Consider the following 19,796-nt stretch of genomic DNA (forward strand, 5'->3'; position numbering starts at 1 on the left):
ACAGGCTAGACTGAATCAAGTGAGATGAAATTTAATAGTAATATATGTCAAGTTTTATACCTGAAGTTTAAAAAAAATCAGTTTCTCAATGAGTTAGAAGAGCCATAAACATATAGTTTATATGAAAGAGATCTGGTCACTTTAGTAGATTACTAGTCCCTAAATCTAGACAAATAGTTCTGTTTTAAGATAGAAGGGAAAAAATACCTCTACTGTATTGAAGGATAGCAAGATATCAAGGAGAAGAGAAGACTTAGGAGAGAATAACAGATTTGAACCATTCAAAGGGTTATGTTGTAAAAGGAAAGTATAACTTGTCTGGTTCGGCCCCAGAAGAAAAAAATAGAAGATATATGTGGGAGTTGTAGGGAGACAAATTGGGTTTAATATGACGAGAAACTTCCCAAAATGGTAGTGAGTTTCCACTTTATGGAAATCTTTAAGCAGAGGTTGGACAACCACTAATTTGGGGATATTAGAGAATGAATTCTTATACAAATAAGGGTTGGAATAGATGGCCCACAAAATTTCTTCCTATGTTTAAATTCTATGATATAGGTGTAGGTGTAAAGACTCCAAGAGAGCCAGTGTTTTGTGTTGGAGAAAAAAATGGATTGGGAATCAGAATAACTAGGACTAGTCAGAGGATCTAACTCTGATTATCTAATTGTAATTTTGAATAAGACACAACTTCCCTGGAACCTGGTTACATCATTTGTAATATGTACTTATTGGACTAAAGGCTTTTTTAAGGTCTCTTATATAAACTTTGATATATGAGGAATAAACAGATTGCTGAAGTAGAAATATTTCACATTTGGAGTTATAGTGAGAGTATTATTTAAAAATTTAAATGAAACAAGTGTATCTCAGTGAAAAGCTAAGAAATTTAGAATTTGTTTAGTAATTACTTTTCCTGTTGTCTAATTTGTTAGATCTGTGATACCAAATGTCTCTGCACAAATGGATGTAGTTGGACTATACTGTGTCAGAGTACTTCTGAGATGTTTAACTTAGTGGTGCAACAAGATTGTGCTTAATTGCTTGGTAATATTATAAATTGCTTAGACTGAATTCCCAAAGAATGGATGAAACACTATTATGGAAAAGGAAGATAGAAATATTTAATATCAGTTACTACATTTGGTTGTTCCTCTGTCACAGTAACTAAAGATCATCTTGGTTTTTACATAAGGCTGCTAGCATTAAAATATTATTTGGCCTACTTTGAGTGGAGATACTTCCCACCAATCCATCTTGCAATATATAGTTGTGATTGATAAGAAAAGGCACCATCTCTCTCCATCTTAAAGTTAACTCGATCAAAGAAATTCCACTCAGTTAGTTTCATTTATACACCTTGTCCTTTTTTTCTGTAGTAAAGAATTTAAATTGACTATATTTCTATTAGACATTAAGCTCTCAAAACTAAAAGCATCTCTGAAATATAATTTATCCTGTGCTTTATAAAGCAGCAAAATGATTGAGTTTTGCTTGTTCAATTTACAGACCTCAATTTTGGTATGATGACTGCTTTTTCATTATATATTAATATTCATTTCTTTGGCACTAATATACATTTTTGTATAGTCTTTGTAAATTTATTTTATTAAAGAGTGACTAAACCTCTTATTTGAGAGATACTATGGAAGACTGATATAGTAGATAGAGTTGAATAACACTATTTTTAAAGCAAACAGACTAAAAACCCCTTATGTGGAGGAGAATCAACACATTATTTTATAGCATTAACAGTATGTAAACTGGAGAGTCAGATTGGGTCTAGGACTAATAGTTGAGTATCTTCTATATTATTAAGTGGATATATTCCTATAGAGCAGGGGTCGGCAACCTTTTTGGCCATCAGAGCCATAAACACCACATTTTTTAACATGTAATTTCGTGAGAGCTGTACAGTGCTCATAGTGCGTGCTCCTGTAACAGTGCATGCTCCTGTAACAGTGCCTGAAAAAAAATGGACTTTATGGCTCCTGCAGAAAGAGCCATACGTTACTGATCCCTGCTATAGAATCTATAGAAAACTATGAAAAAGAACAGACATTTGTGGCAATTTTGAAATTTTGCTTATTTCTTTGGAAAGGAAATAAAATTCAAAACAATTTCATAATTTACTTTTAGGTATAATCCTTTTTCAGATGTCTGTGAGCTATTAATCTTATTTTTTACAATGTTTTTACAATGTTACCTTTCATTAAGGATGGCCCCAAGAACTTCATCTACCTGATGATTCTGTCTACCAGTCACAAGAGGATAGTATTTGTCTAAACAAACAAACAAAAAAAGACAAAATCCAAATTGAAATACCAATTCCAGGTCCTCAAGAAGCTTTGTTAGGACCTCCCTGTCATAAGCTACCACAGCTCTCTTGGGGTATACTCTTTACCTTCTTTATTTTCCCTTCCCTTCCCTTCCCTTTTCCCTTTTCCCTTTTCCCTTTTCCCTTTTCCCTTTTCTTTTCCCTTTCCCTTTCCCTTTCCCTTTCCCTTTCCCTATCCCTTTCTCGCTCTCTCTCACTCTCTCTTGCTCTCTCTCTCTCTCTTTCCCCCTCCCTCCTTCCCTCTCCCCCATCATGTCATAAAATAACAGTTGGGATTGCTTACTACTCCAGTTTACACAGCCCTCTTGGCTCCTTAAATTCTAATGTTCAGGTCTCCCTCATCTTAGAAAACTTTCACTTGACCCTTTTGTTCCCTCAAACTTACATCCTATCTCTTGCTTCCCCTTCACAGCCAAACTCCCAGAAAAAGTTTTTATACATGTTGCCTCTACTTTTACTTACTTTTCAATTCTTTGAAGTTTTATTTCAGATATTTTTCAAGTTACCAAGTTATTGCCAAAACCAATAGATTTTTGACTGCTCTCCAGCATTTGACAATGTAGACTATATAGATATTTTAGTTTTTAGAACTCAGTTCTTTTGATTTTTCACTCTAATTCTGACTACATCTCAGTCTTCATTTTTGAGTACTAATCCATTCTCTGTTCCATAATAGTATACACTTTTATCTTTTCCTGGCTCTTTTTTCTATATAGAATATACATTCTAATGATGTAATCAAACCTAATCAGTTCAATTATAATCTTTATGTAAGTGACTCTCAGATTTGTATTTGTATAAATGGAGATTTTGAACCTTGGACTTCATCCCCCATAAGTCCCTTAGTTTTCCCAAAATTCTTTTTAATCTCTCCTGCACCTCCACCTTTGCATGGTCATGTTATTGTTTTATAGTTGGCTGTAACTCCTCCCTCTTTCTTTTTGCTCCTGGGAGCAGGCCTGTTAGTAACCTTTTAGTTAGTCTCTTTTGTTAGTTTATTATTAATAAAATACTTATAAATATAATATTTAGTATTTGGCATATTAATTTTAATCTCCACATATTTCAAGATCTAGCCCTGATCTTGAGCATCCCACTTCACTAACTGCCTACTCTTAATTTCAAAATGTCCTAAAGGCACCTTAAACTGGACATGTCATAAATGAATTCATTATCTCTTCCCCCAAACTTACCCTATTTTATATATCTCTCTATTTTTGTTAAGTGTACCACCATATTTCCAGTCATTCTGGTTCAAAACATTGGGACATACTGTGTAAATAGAATTAGCTCTAGCCCATTCACAGTAAAACTCTACTTAACCTAGACATAGAGATGATGTCATTCTCACCTCTCTTAGTGGGGAGGGGAGATGGGTTACCCACACGTGACAATAAGTAACAAATCAAGAATTAGGGACTGCCCTTTGGGCAGTCCAAATCAGTGTAAAGGCTGCCATTTGTCCACTTGAATTAGAGGTGGACCCACGGGAAGTGATGAAAGACACTTTCTCTTTAAGTATGTTGGTTACTTCTTGTTGGGGGAGTTCAGGCAGCTTTCACTCTGTATTGTCACGAGGGTAAGTTAGGCTGACTTCCTTGGGCCTACCTTGGCATTTCCAAACTCTATCTTTAAGTAGGCTCCGGCCTATCTGATTGCTAGGCCTTGTGGCTTGTAGCCTCATTTATTTAGCCTTCTAACCTTCTCTCTCAGTCCAGGCCTGCAGAGGCCTGGACTAACCTCTCCCTCACTCTATTTCCCTACCTTTTACCCTCCTAATTGTAAATAAACTACGTTAAACCAGATCCTGACTTGGGTCTAATTTAATTACGGAATCAATCTGAATTCTTGATTCCTGGCGGCCACACTTAAAAAATATATATCTATAAATATCTAAAATCTCCCTCTTACAATACTCTGCTCTCATATTCACATATTTATATAATTATTTGTTTTGTAATACTGATTTAATTTCCATAACATATCTTCTATTTTGTTCCCTTTACTTCATTCGGCCTAGTTCAATCCTTTATCACCTCTCATCTGGAAAGAGGAAAAAAGGGAAGGCATTTAACATTAAGTGCCTACTATGTGTAGACACTGAACTAAGTGCTTTACCAATGTTGTCTTTATTTTACTCCCGAACACCCTGAAGGATAAATGCTTTTATTATGATCTCTAACCATTGAGGAAACTAAGCTGCAGACAGAATAACTTACCCAAGTGCCAGCCTAAAAGTTTTCTGAAGTTATATTTGAGCTCAGATCTTCCTGATTCTGCATCCAGCATTCCAGCCATTGTGCCATCTAGCTACCTCTACTGTACTGTTGTGTTAGCCTCTTAATTCATCTCCTTGCTTACAGTCTCTCTGCTCTCCAATCTGTCTTAGTTTCTAAAGCAGCACTCTCTAGATGGCACCTGGTTGACTTATCACTACTAGTTCCCTGCTTCCTCTAAAATAAAATGCAAACTTCACTGTTGACACCAAAGTTCTTCATAGTTTGTCTCTATCCTACTTTTCCTTTGTTTTATCCCAATGGCCCTCTTGTTATTCCTCATGTGTGGCATTTCCACTCTAATCTCAGTACATTTACATATTTTGCTTGTCATATATATATATATATATATATATATATTCCTTTCTCACTTCTACCACTTAGAATCCTTAGTTTTCTTTTAAAACCTAGCTCAAAGGCTATCTCTTATGTAAGGTCTTTCAAAATTGTCCTCCCTTCAGCTGCTATCTCCCTGATACTGCCTTATTTTATTTACATACACACAAATATATACACACATATAAGAAATACATGAGAGTATAGTTCTTATATATACACATTTATTTATTTGTTTGTTTGTTTGTTTGTTTATTTGTTTGTTCCATTTCTCTGATAAACAGAAGTCCCCCAAACTTAGCATAGTGCCTGGTATGTGGTAGTTTTGTTTTTTTAAAAAGATAGTTGATTGATTCTTTCTACTACCCCTCACTTCTTTTCTTTTTGCTTTGATCATTCAGATCATTTCCTTTACAAAATGTATTATACGTGTATGTATACACATATTAAATACGAGATACTTTGGTAGGGAGAGCACTGGCAGCTGGAATAACAATAAAGGCTTTATCAAGAAGTTGGTTCTATCAGAGGAAGTCTGCAAAAGCCAACTGGAGACAAAGTAGAACTAGGAGACTACAAATACTAGTGGAGAAATAGAAAAGAAGGAGAGTCAAAAGTGTCCTGTCAACTCATTGATGGTCAGGTTTGAGTATAGGATTCAGGAAGACATAGGCTCAAATCCTGCCTCAGATACTTTGTAGAGGAGTGACCGTAGTCATGAATTCCTCTGGACCTTATTTTTTCATCTTCAAAATGAGCAATTGATTACTTCTAAGATTCATTCCAAAGCATAGTCTGTGGTCCTCGGAATTCCTCTCCTTCCCCCTCTTCCCTCCACCCCTGTTTTAATGCAGGTTAAGAACTTGATGAAAAACTAGATGCACCTAAGAAAGAACCTTAAACACATAAATCAGAGCATTCTTCATCATGATGAAATGATGCAGTGCTTCTCAAGTTGAGTTAAGCTGACTTTACATAAAAGTGTCCTGATTTTATTCCTAAATGATGTAACTTCTGTCTCCATATTCTTACACTGTAGTTGAGTACATCTGTACATTTTTTTAAAACTGCAGTATACAAGATGGGGGTAGATAGTGTAGTGTGAGACTAAATCATTGAAAAATTCCAAGTAAGGAGAGAACGCTGAGTCTAGCTCTACATTTTCTTTTTTTAAGAGAGCTAAGTGGAAAAAAAATCTGAATGTTTCTCACATAACCATGAAATTCTGACTTAGAAATTATGGTCAGTGATCAAAAATCATAGATTCATAGGACAATGTCTGCCTAGTCCAAGTATAATTTTACAGATGAGAAAACTCAAACCCAGCGATATTAAGATATTTATTCAGTATAAACACAAGAAATAGGATTTGAACCCAATCCTCAAACTCTGTAAGAGCCAGAGTCCTATGATTATACATGGAAATTTAATAGTAAAACATGTGAAAAAAGAACTGCCTTAATTCCCCAGCTTCAAAATGGTTATAATTATATATTTTTATACATACATTCACATCTGTAACTTTACAAGGTTATTCAGTGAGTCTTTAAATATTTATTAAATGCTGACGATCTCCCAGATACTGTGGTAGTCAAGGATGAAAAAAGCATAAGAAATGAAAAAATTTCCTATTCTAAATGAATTTGCATTCTAGTGAGAGGCAGGGGACACACAACAGGTATGTGTGTATATATTAATGTTTCTGTGTATTTACTTTGTTCATTTAAAAACATTCTGATAAAAGATCCATAAACACACATAGGTCAACATAAAAAGGTAAATAATACATATATACACACACAGGCATATGTGTTGATAAATATATATGTATAATGGGTATATACATAAAATATTTACACAAAGTGAGTTAAATACAAAGTAGTCTAGAGGAAAGGCAATAGCAATTATGACTATTAAGAAAGGCTTCATGTGTCTGTATACATATATTTGTGTGTTTATACACATATATGTATGTTGTTTTTTAAGCTCCCATGCCACAGGTTCAGGATCCCTTATATATATAGTTTAACTATATGTATAGTTAACATATCCCTTATATGTAAGTTTAACACCTAAAGTTGAATTTTAACAAAACTAGGTTTTGACTATTAGATGGGCCTGTGATTTTTACCAATACTTATAAGCTAATGAGTTGCTACTATTTAATTTTTTCACTCCTTTGACGGTGACTTTCTCTTGTATTATAAATGGTAGTGCCCAAGTATAGTATTTTGTTAGTGCTGCTTTATAAAGAAGTAGTGAACCTCTTATAATTTCTCATTTACTACAAAAGTGGAGCATTCAGTTAATTGAATACATGGTGACTGTTAATTATTTTCTTGTGGCTAATTGATAGTCTCAGTGATCATGTTATGCAGTCCATAAATGTAATATTACCCCACCAGTTTATATTTTAACCGTGAATTAATTCAATATAATTTGTATCTCTTACATTGCTTTTTGGTAATTTTTGGCTGATATTTGCATCATTTAAAATCTGAATACAAAGGTAATTTGCCAGTTATTTGATTCTTGTTTGTTTACTTATTTCCTCTACCTCTAGCCCTACCTGCATTTTGTACTACTATAGAGTGCCATTGTTTTTATTGTTTCATTTACCCATAGAAGCAATGATGTGTTTCCTCATACCTTTGATGTGTTAATTATATCATTGTGAAAGAAGAAACATGCCTGAGAGTTATAATATATGGTTCAGATTAAGTTTGGTAGGGTAAGGCATAAGAAGGAATTATGTTCATTTAGTTATTCTAATTTTAGATTTGTATCTTGGTAATCTGCTTTTCCAAAGTATGATCCTATAAAAAGGGAGAAAATACTTGTTTTTCTACTTTGAGCTATTACAATTAAAAAACAAAATTAAAGAAATTCTACTTTCTATGGAACTGGTTGGCTTAAATTCCAACAAGGTTTTCCAGAAGTCAGAATTTTTCCCTTAATGTTTCTTGAATTGAAGTATGAAGTACTGAGAAACAATGACATCTTGTTCATTGATTGTGATGTCACTGTGTTCAGAAAAACATATACTATGTACTTTTAGTTAGCTACATACTAAATAGAGCATCAAACTGCTAAGAAGATTGGGCTATCATGTTGGAAAATTGCACTTGCTATGACACATCAAGGGTAACAGAGGTGAAGGTAAAGTTCTTAATGGGCAGATTTTAATCCTAATTAGAGAAATTTGAGTCAATGAAATAATGTTTTTGTTTCTTAAATTAATTTTGTCACTTTTTTCTTTGTTAAATTCCCATGTTAATGTTTCATGTTGATTCATGTAAAAATAATTTATGTTTTCTAATCAAATCAAACTATCTTGTCTATCTTGTCTTTAATGCCAGAAGGAATGAAGAATTTTGGCTTTAAATAAAAAGCAAAAAGCACTTTTGTTCACATATTGTACTTGATTAAAACATGTATGTGAGAATCCTTTTCAGAATGCCTTCATCTTTTTTTTTTTTTTAAACCATCATCTTCCATTTTATAGAAACCAATACTGTGTATTTTTTCCAAGGCAAAAGAGTGATAAGGGCTAGGCAATGGGGGTAAGTGACTTGTCCAAGATCATATAGCTAGGAAATGTGTAAAGCTAGTTTTGAACCCAGGATCTCCTGTCTCTAGGCCTGGCTCTGTATCCATTGAGCCACCTAGCTGCCTCTTGCTGTCTTACTTTTTAAAAGGTGTTAAAATGTTTTTTTAAATCTAAATTCTACTTTGTCATTTTATTTTAATTTGAATATTCTAACTAGTAGTCAAATCCTGTCTAAATCAGTTAAGTTTTTTATCTAGTGAAGTTACCTTAATGTTAGTTTACCATACCAGTTTGTTCCTTAGGCAACATCTTCTACAGCTGCTACTTTTATAAATGTAAATATTTTATATTTTGTTGTCTCACAGTATCACATTATTTTTTTTTAATTTTATACTGTTGAAGTATAGTTGCCATATTCTTTGTTTTCATAGCCTTTACCACACATACATAGGATTTATATTTAGAGGGTGTGTGTGTGTGTGTGGTGTGTGTGTGTCCATTTATGCGCATGGGCTCACTTTAATGTATGTATACACTCTGGCTCTGGTATTGGATTCATGTGGATAGTTTTATGATCTTTTCGCATGTTTTTGTATTGTCTGATGTTGGGGATCACATTCTCGTGGTCTTATTATGCCCTTTGAATATATTGCTTTTAAATTTTTTCAAGGAGTAAGTCTTAAGAAGGTAAATGAGTTTTTTTTATGTATATCTTTTATGTTCCAATGAACTATTCAAATCGTAATTCATTGGCTGGCTAAATGCCAAATGTAGGATCAAACAATACATTAACAGTATTGAATTATATCACCTAACACTTTCTGAATTACTATTAGCATTATGAATAGTTATAGTGAAATGCTCATTACATTTTCACCTCATACTATAACTATATATGAACAAAAGAAATAATTTGCAGGTGTTTTAGGGCCATCATAGATAATCTCAAATATCTAATGAATTTGCAGAGAGGGAAGCAAATGATAGCACATTAGGGGGGTTCCCTGGATGAAATCATTTCCATACCATAACTGTTCAAGTTGTTATAACTAAGTCCTCTTTTCCTATTAATATAATGATGAAATTGTCCACTCTGACATTCTATACCACTTTACTCTCATTTGATTATTGAAAGGTATTGGTTGGATATTAATAAATTTCTAACATCTCTGGTCCAGTTATCCCTTTGGTAGCCTAGCAAGAGTGCTTGTTCTTCTATATTTTGTAACTACATAAATATGTCTGTTTATGTACTTTTATATTATTCACATTAAAGTTATATCAACTTTCCTTTGAAATATTATCAGACCATACTAGTATGATGACATTTAAGCAGTTTCCTAATTAAGTGGCTCCTTTAAGTATAAGTAAACATGTATTTTCCCCCATCATCTTCTGTTGTTAGTATTTGGAAATATATTGGTAAACTATTTCTTAGACATTCTTTTTTAAAATCATATCATAATATAGCTTATAAATTTTTATTTTACATGCTTCAGGACCTAGAGATCCAGGTAAGTTGTAAAATGAAGTCCTATAATTACAAAAATGTATTTTAAACTCTGCCACTTACATTATCTTGAGAAACCTATTTCTGTATAGTACAGGGAGGAAATATTTTCAGTCAGTAAGCATTTATTAAATGTCTACCATTTACCAGGCACTATGCTAGGCTCTAGGAATGCAAAAAAGGGCAAAATTGCAATGCCAAAAAACTTTTCATCCTTATTTTAAAATTATGATTGACTGGAAGTTATTAAAGATTGATTTGCTTGTTTGTTGGTTTCAAGCTAATATGTTATGCTTTTTCTCAGAGATGCTGATGGAAATATGACATATTTTCTGCCCTTAAGCAACTTAGGTCTGGATAGAGTAAAGAAAATTGTAGGTACTAATGATTATTAGCCAGGCAGCATTAGTCAGGTACTATAAAGTAGTTATCATCTAGGAATTCTTAGAAGGCTAATCTGGCCTTCTTTGGATATCATAGAATTTGAGCTAATCCTTGAAAAATCAAACAGAGTTGGGGGCAGCTAGGTAGCCCAGTGGATAGAGTACCAGGCCTGATTGATAATGAGACAATCTGGATTCAAATCTGGATGATAACACTTTCTAACTCTGTGACCCTAGGCAAGTCACTTAATCCCAATTGCCTAGCCCCTCCCACTCTTCTGCCTTGGAATCTATACTTAGAATGGATTCTAAGACCAAAGATAAAGGTTAAAAAAAATGAGACTAGATAAATCACTTCAAGTTAAAGGAACAAAGGAACAAAAACAAGCCAGGAAAGAAAGAGTAAGTTGTGTACCACCAATGACATGGAACCTTAGAATATGAGGCAGAAGCTTGAGAGAAGGAGCAGTGCCTGAAAATCTCTACAGTTAGAAGGCTTAGATGAAGAGAAGAATCAAGATAAGTGATAGCTAGAACTTAATGTTCTGTAGTGGAAAAACAAAGATGGTGCAGTGCCATATAAGGCAAGAAGACAGTGGGGTATGCAGAAAGGAGGCTATTTTAAATGCTTTTTGTATAAAGATATTTTACTTTGTTCTTTTAGCAGAGGCAGGGCATCTGGTTATCTTCTATGTGGCCATTTTTGACAGGGATCTCAGATGAATTTAAATGGACTGTTTGCTGCTTTAAGAATTTTTTGCTGTAATTTATCAAATATTTGATCACTTGCCATATATAATATGAAGTACTGTTAGATACTTCCAATTATTTTAACATTAAATGTATTTATAAACTCCAGCCTTGGATGTTTGAATTAGAAACTGTAGTTTAAAAAAAACAGTAACTAATATACTTTTTCCATTTTTTTAAGATCTTCAGAATAATTCATCATCCATATCCTCTAATTATTATACTATTTCAAGGTGTAGCATGTATTTTGTCTTGTTTTCATTTTTGTTGAAAATGAGATTGAACAAATCAAGCTTTTAAAACTAACAGATTTCTGAAAGTATTCAACTATCCTCATTTCAGCAATTTGCTTTTATTCTCTTTTCTACTTCTACCCTTACTCCCTGTTACTTTCTTAAAAAGACACTTAACAGTATGAGGCAAGTAATTTCCTATCTGAATGTCTTCCCTGATTACTCATAAAGTTCCCAAAACATAGGATATACATATAATATCTTGTGTAGGAATCTTTTTTATTCAAAGATGAATATTAGTGTAATTTGTGTTTTGAATAAAATGTAAGCATAAATTGCATAAAATTATAATCCTTGAAGTGACATTACTTCTAGAGGAGTTAAATAAAAAATAATCTTCCTAGTGCTGTACTCTGACATTTCCAAATAAGTTAGAACAAAGTAGGACACAGCTGTTAGGAAAAAATACAGTGCAGAATCATTCTTTACATTTAATTCAGAAATCGTCTTCCTATTAATATTTTCTTTCTTTCAACAACCTAACAGAGTACAGAATCTTCAACTGTGTATATTTATTTCTTACAACTTTTGCTTGACTTTTACTTTGCTGTTGCTGCTTTTTCTTGATGTAATGTTTTCTTCATTTCTTTTTTTAGGCTAAGCAGCTGGAAGAGAAAGACAGAGTGCTAAAAAAACAGGATGCTTTTTACAAAGAGCAGCTGGCTAGACTGGAAGAACGGGTATGACCATTTAAAATTGTTATTATTTTGTAATTGAAATTGATAACTTTGGGATATTTAATAATTGTATACTTGGAAAACATTTGTAATTTCTTCAGTGTGAGTATTCCCTTTGTTGACACAGATTCCAGACACTTTGGCCCTACCCTAAAATCCATCATCTAAAAGACTTCTGATCTTTTGAAGTAGAGCCTCTTGTCACTTAAATAGACTTATCCTTGGATGTCAGTTAAATACTCAATCTGATAAGATCAACTAAAATGTTCTCTCTGAAAAGACCTAGAGACACCTCCAGTTTATGATAGGACTTTATTGAGGAACATATTAAATAGATTATTTTCAAATTAAATAATAGGAGTCTAGAAACTAGATTAAGTTAGAATAACAAATCTCTTAAAAAATAACCTCACTAAAAAACAAAAACCACAAATTTTGGTGAGGAAGTGAGGCAATGGAAAATAAAAATCGTTTATTCTTTCCTGAAGACTAGCATTTCTGCCTTCTATAGTTTCCTCTGTAGACATAATATTCATAGTGGAGCATTTTATCTTTTAGGATAGGAGATAAGGACTAGACCAGGGATTGCATTGCTATATGGAACTCTCAGATGAGGGTCAACTACAAATGACTTAACTATTAACAAGACAAGGATCCACAACTTATTGTCTTAAAGAGTTGCCCTGAGTGGTGATTGATGTTGGACTTTCCAGAGTCGCAAAACCAGTATATGCTCAAGGTTGGACTTGAACCCAGGACCAGGTCTTTACTATACCATGCTACTGCTCTTATCCTTCAATAACGTCTAATTTTTCCCCCATATACATTCAAAATCACATGGCTTCTAACTGATATAATATCATTTTAGAAGGTAGTAAATAACTTAGATTTGGAGTTGAGGCAGTAAAAATTAGAAAACAAGTAGATTTTATTCTATAGGTGACAGATGTCATAAATGTGTTAATATTTCTTTGAATTCTCAGCATTTGGCGTAGGACCTGGCAAACAATAAACACTTAATAAATGATTAACTAATGATTATATGACATGAAAAATGTTAAAAGGCATTGAGTTGAGGTATAATGCAAACAGTAATAGACAGAGTCAAAAGATGTGACCATTTACTAGCCTTAGTTTCTTCAGGTACTTGCTGTATTACTGTATATGGGCAAGTCAGGATAGCTTTTCAGAATCTGAAAGTTATTTTATTTATGAATTTTTTAATGAATTTTATTTTTTCCCAAATTTCATGTTAATACAATTACATAATATTCATTTTCTGATATTTTGCAATTCATATTCTCTCTCCCTCCCACCCTTCCATAAGAAGGCAGGTAATATGATAAAAGTTGTATATATTATCATATATTACATGTTTCTGTGTTCATCATGTTCTGAAAAAAGACACATTGCATATACTAAAGGATAATTCATGATATGTTCCCAGTTGCATTTGCACTGCATCTGTTCCTTCAGTGGCAATAGATACCTTTTTTTTTTGTTTGTTTTTGTCACGAGTCTCATGAAGTTGTCCTGGGTCCTTGTCTTGTTGGTAAAGTTGTTTCTAGTTGATCGTCATACATTATTGTTGTTACTATGTACAACATTCTTCTGGTTTTGCTCACTTCACTATGCATCACTTCATATAAGTCTTTCTGGATTTTTTTTTGCAATCATCTTCTATGTTATTTCTTATGGCACAGTAGTTAGTATTCCATTACAAACATGTATCACAACTTGTTTAGCCATTCTCCTATTAATAGACATCCCCCTATTAATAGACATCCCTTCAGTTTCCAATTCTGTGCCACCACAAAAAGAGCTGCTATTAATATTTTTGTACAGGAAGGTTCTTTCCCCCATCTTTAATCTCTTTGGCATACAGACCTAGTAAGGGTATTGCTATATCAAAGGGTATGCATAGTTTTAAAGACTTTTGGTCATGGTTTCAAATTGCTCTCCAGAATACATTGTACATCAGTCCACACCTCCCCCAACAATGTATTAGTGTCCTAATTTTTCCAAGTCTCCTATAATATTTATCATTTTCTTTTTGTTGTCTTAAGCTAGTCTGATGGGTGTGAGATGGTAACTCAGAGTTGTTCTAATTTGCATTTTTCTAATCAATAGTGATTTGGAGCATTGTTTCATGACTAAAGATGTGTTTTAGTTTCTTCATCTGAGAATTGCCTGTTCATATCTTTTGACTACTTGTGAGTATTTTTAGAATGCTTTGCCTAGACCTTGGCATAGAGTTGGCACTAGTACTTGCTTATTCCTCTCCCCCCTTCTCTTATTTCCTGGTCCTCATCAGTACAATGTAATTAGTAGTACATGAACTATGTGTTTCATAGACTTCTTGTGAAAAGAAAGCACTTTGTTAACTTTCAAATGATACATAAATGTTAGTAGTTGTTACTATCTAATATTCTAGTATAGAAGATATTTTCCTGGAGAAGCAAGGTTTTGTAAATGATTTTATCCCCACTGTTGAATTCACTATTGTAAGATTGGATTATTTCACAGATGGACAGAAATGTACAACTCACAAATGGACTGTAAGGAGCACAAATTGTGGACAGGTTTTTAAACTTTCTTGATAGAGAGTTCTCTTTGTTTAATACTTTTAAGTGAAATTTTCTTATTCTTAAATACATTGAAGTATTCTAATTGACCAGAAATAAATACTAATAGAATGACATTAGAATGTTGAATTGCCTCTTTGATAAGGACTTGTTGGGCACAGGAGGGCTTCAGTAATATATTCATAATGTTCTGAATGGTATCAGATAATATAGTGAGGAGTTTTTAAAAAGACGTTGAGTGGTACTGGTGGAGAAATGGATAAGAATATGGGGTATCTGGTTATGCTGTTTTTTATCTGCCTTGGGATCATCAGTATCCTTTTGAGTTATGTTACAACTGAGAGTGCCCTTTGAAATAATCAGCTGTTTCTTTGCTAAGGACAGGAGGAGACAATTCAAGATATTAGATTATTTTCTTTTTTCTTTTAAAAAATGTACCATTATCTTCTCCACATTTCCTAATGTTACCCTTTCCATTTTCCCTCCCAAAGAGACATGCCGTATTATAAGGAATTAAAAAAAAAAATCCTTAACTTCTTATTCCTGATACTAAGTGTCAGTTCCAAGAAGAATAATATGGTCTATCAATGTGAATTAAATAACTTGCCCAGGGTCACACAGCTAGGAAGTGTTTTAGTCTGGATTTGACCCAGGACCTCTCTCCTTTTCAAGGCCTGGCACTTCATCCACTGAGCCATCTAGCTGCCCCCTATTATAAGGGATTTAAGAGTCAAAAATAAAAAGTTCAGCAGAATTAACGTGTCAGACTTTCTTGATATTATATGCTGTGTTCCTTTCATAATCACCCCCACACACACTTCTGCAAAGAATCAAGGGGAGATAATTCTTCATATCACTTCTTTCTTTAAGACCAAGCTTGGTTCTTAACATTTTGCAACATTCAATTTTATTTTATTTTATTTTTGTTTGTTTTTCTTATTTTGTGGTTATTTTGTGAATAACTATATGGAATAGTGGATAGAGTACTAGACCTGAAGTCAAGGAGACTTATCTTCATGAGTTCACATCTGGCCTGAGACACTATCTGTGTCACCCTGGGCAAGTCATTTAATTCTGTTTGCCTCAGTTCACCAGCTGCAAAAAGGAGCTAGAGAAGGAAATGGCAAACCATTCCAGTATCTTTGCCTAGAAAACCCCTTAAGCCCCAAATAGGATCACAAATAGTCAGACACAACTAAATAATATTAATTTTAATCACCATTCCCAAATTCCCCCTAACTTATATTACTCCCCTCCCCACCACCATCTTTCTTATTCCCCTTCTACTTCTCTATAGGGTTAGATAGGATGCTATACCCCAATAACTCTGGTTGTTATTCCCTCTCTGCACCAATTCCAATTAGAATAAGGTTTAAGCATTGCTCAGTCTTCCCTTCACTGTAATAGTTTTCTTTTTCCAACCCTCTTTAGGTGATATAATTTACCTCATTTTACTACTCTCTTCCTGTTTCTTTCAGCACAGTCCTCTTTTTCACTCCTTGACTTATTTTACTCTGTCATCCTAAATAGCTTATTCCCACATCCTTGTCTATATATACTTTTTTCTAACTATCATGATAATCTAAGAGTTACAAATATTTTTCCATGTAGGAATATAGACTATTTGACCTTATTGAGTCCCTTAAATTTTCACTTTCTTATTTTTCCTTTTTATGCTTCTCTTAAGTTTTATATTTGGACATCATATTTTCTGTTCAGGTTTCATCTTCTAATCAGGAATGCTTGAAAATCTTCATTTTTCCCCATGTAAGAATATAGTCAGTTTTAATGAGTAAATAATTTTTGCTTGTGTAAGATTTAATTGAATATCAAATAATTACTTGAAGTAGAAAGAAAATAACTAAAAGAAATAGAAGTTCAAACCTAACTATCTAACAAAAAGTAAACCCAGTTCTCCTGCTTGCCCAAAAGCTTGCTTTAGCTGCTGCAATCAGGAAAAAGGCAGTGAGTGAGAGGTGGGGCTACGCAAAACTTATATCCTCCCTATATCAGCAAGTAACGTGAGAAGGAAAGTGGAATACTGGGAATTGAAGTCCTGGGGAGCTGATTCTAATTACACAGTTGCAAATCCAGTTCTCTTGCCTTCCAGAATATCATATTTCATACCTTCTTATCCTTCAGTGCAGAAACTGCCAAATCCTGTATAATCCCAACAGTGCCTTTATGATATTTGAATTATTTCTTTCTGGCTGATTATAGTATTTTTTTCTTGAATTTAATTATAATATTCCTGGGAGTTGTCGTTTGAGGATTTATTGCAGAAGGTGATCAGTGGATTCTTTCAAATTCTATTTTACCCTCTTGTTCAAGAATATCAGGGCAGTTTTTTTTGATAATTTCTTGTAATATGTATAGGCTTTTTAAAAAAATAATCATGACTTTCAGGTAGTCAAATAATTCTTAGCTTATCTCTCTTGGATCTAATCTCCAGTCTATTTTTGTTCAATGAGATAGTTCATATTTTTTTCTATTTTTAAAAATTGTTTCTTGATGTCTCAGGAAATCATTAGTTTCTGTTTGCCCAATTCTATATTTTAAAATAATGGCTTTCTTCCATGACCTTTCGAACCTCCTTTTCCATTTGGTCCATTCTACTTTTCATGAAACTTTTCTTCATTGAATTTTTTTAAATCTCATTTTCCAGTTGGCCAATTCTACTTTTGGAGAAATTCTTTTCTTCATTGGATTTTTGTGGCTCTTTTGCAGCTGTTATTTTCTATTTGCATTACTTCCATTTCTTTTCCCCATTTTCCTTCTACCTCTTGTTATGATTAAAAATGATGAGGGCTGAGATCAAAAAGAGAATAGTATTTTAATAAAAGCCATGCTGATAGAGATAAACTGACCACACGCCTGTAAGAAACCTATTCCAACCTCACCTCAGCCATTTTACCTTTCCTCTCTCCGAGCGCTCAGGTAGCTAAAAAGGAAGTTCAAAGTCACTTCCCCCTATTTTAAAACAGTCCCTCACCTTCAATACGTAATCCAAAACAGGAAACCCATTAGGGATCACGGGAAATGTAGTTCCAAGTATCCCAAGTGATTTTAAATGACACACTCTCTTATTTGATTTTTTAATTCCTTTTTGAGTTCTTCTAGTGCCTGAGACCGATTCCCATGTTTCTTTGAAGTTTTACATGCGTTGCTTTAAGCTTACTGATTCTGCCCTTACTCTTCCTTGTCTCCATTAAAATTTTCTATGGTTAGGTATTTCTTTTGCCATTTGCTCATTTTCCCAGCCTTTTAAATTTTTTGAAAATTTTTTATTTTTATCTTAATGGCAGACTATGTTTTCATAATAGAGGGGGCACTCTCTTAAACTTCAGTTTTTCCTTGCTGCTACTCCGAGCTCTAGTTCTTGTTTTCTGCAACTTTTAGTTCTTCCTTGGTGGAAGCCTATGGGCTGAGAGCTCTGGAACCTGCTGATTCAAACTCCTCTAGGTACTGTTGAGAGCTTGCAAGACTTAGAGCCCTGTGAGCTACTTTGCCCTGGTGCTCAGAGTTTCATGGAAGGCTTGAGTGGACCAAGTGCCACAAATTTGTGGACCTCACTGTAGGCTTAGGGCTTCAACGGGTGGGTGTGGGGTGCTATGCTTTTGTCTTAGACAGGATCCCAGGGTCTTGAAGTTGGCCTGTGCTCAGATTCAGAACACAGCATAGGAAGTAGCCAGCTTGCAGTCTTCTGTACTCATTTTTACTTCCAGTTCCCCTCTTTACCCTGTATAGTAGGCCCTCTCTGCCTTCCTTTCAAATTGTTTTCTGCAGGAGAGTTACTTCAGCCCAACCCCTTGGGTCTATGGCTAGTATTAATTATGAAGTGGTATTTTAAGATTGGCTTGAGAGGATTCTCAGAGTGGTTTCAGCTTTTTGTGCCACTCCACCATCATTGGGCTCTAACCCCTCACAACTAAATAATACTAAAAAACAACACAGTCTCTGTGTGTGTGTGTGTGTGTGTATACATATAAAAACACATATACATACACAGTAAATCCCATAGCTGCAAGGGGATATATTCCAAGAACCCCGGCAAATAGCTGAAACCTCTGGTATAAAGGAACACCTGCTGATCCCATATGTGTGTGTATATATGCATATGTATATATATTTGTGTGTGTGTGTGTGTGTGTATAAAAAATATAATTTCCCTCCCGCATTATACTCAGTGCTCCGCAGTTCCCCCAACCCAGAAAAACAAAAACACTTTATAAAGATGAAACTGAAGAAAGTGAAACCAGCAGATTGTAGCCCCATCAACAAGACCTCCAGCACTTAGCCATACCAGGTAACTGAAACCAAGCTGGATCTCCAGTACATCCTGGTCAGGGTAACTGAAACTGCAAGCAGACAGTGCTTCAGGGTTGACTAGAAAAACCAAAGCCATGGATAAAGGGCCCTTACTATCTATATGTTTTCCTGGTTATCCATACCAGTTTTTGAGTCAGTTCATAGAAGTCTCTCCATTGCTTTTCATTGACATCACAGGTCCAAAAAAAAAGTTTGAACAAGAACTAGTTTTAACTTAGAAGCACTGATAAGTGTGGAAGAATACTGGGATCATTCCTTCTCCTTAATAATCATAATCATCACCTTTATTAATAGTTAATATTTCTTAATATTATAAAAGCAACCAGTTTTAAACTAGTTTTTCTCTAAAACTTCTTTTTGCTCATGGAATAGTATTCTTTATGTTGGAAAATTGTGGGTCACTGAACATTTAAACTGACTTCAAAGAAAAGTTCTGGAGCAGTCTACTGACCACAGTATAGGTTTCAGCAGTCCCTTCCCATCCCTTCATCATCTTTTTTTTCTGCCCTCTCTTAGGTTTTGCTGCAGAGGAGGAGGCTTAGCACCTCCATGGGTAAAATTGCTGTTGACTTTCCTTGCTCCTGACAGATTGGGGATCTTGGGAGACATCAAAAAAATTGGCTACCCACCCTTGGCATAAATCCTGTTGAACTGAAAAGAGTCCTGAATCTGAATCAGATATTTTTTGGATCTACCCTAGCTTCATCATTTATTAGTTTTAAGACCTTGGACAACTTTTCTGAGCCTTAGCCTCACAGTTTCCTTATTT

The 19,796-nt window shown here is 34.1% G+C and overlaps 1 protein-coding gene across 2 annotated transcripts in view; it reads left to right on the plus strand.

The window, feature by feature from the left end:
• The window catches only part of CHCHD3 (coiled-coil-helix-coiled-coil-helix domain containing 3), a 353,089-nt gene that overhangs the window by 234,039 nt on the left and 99,254 nt on the right, over nt 1–19,796 (plus strand). For both annotated transcript variants that reach the window (XM_044677433.1, XM_044677434.1), the window contains exon 5: nt 12,033–12,116. In XM_044677433.1, coding sequence (XP_044533368.1) covers nt 12,033–12,116 — 84 coding nt within the window. The remainder of the gene's footprint in view (nt 1–12,032; nt 12,117–19,796) is intronic.

The sequence above is a fragment of the Gracilinanus agilis genome, chromosome 5 (assembly GCF_016433145.1).
Source record: "Gracilinanus agilis isolate LMUSP501 chromosome 5, AgileGrace, whole genome shotgun sequence".
Taxonomy (NCBI): Eukaryota; Metazoa; Chordata; class Mammalia; order Didelphimorphia; family Didelphidae; genus Gracilinanus; species Gracilinanus agilis.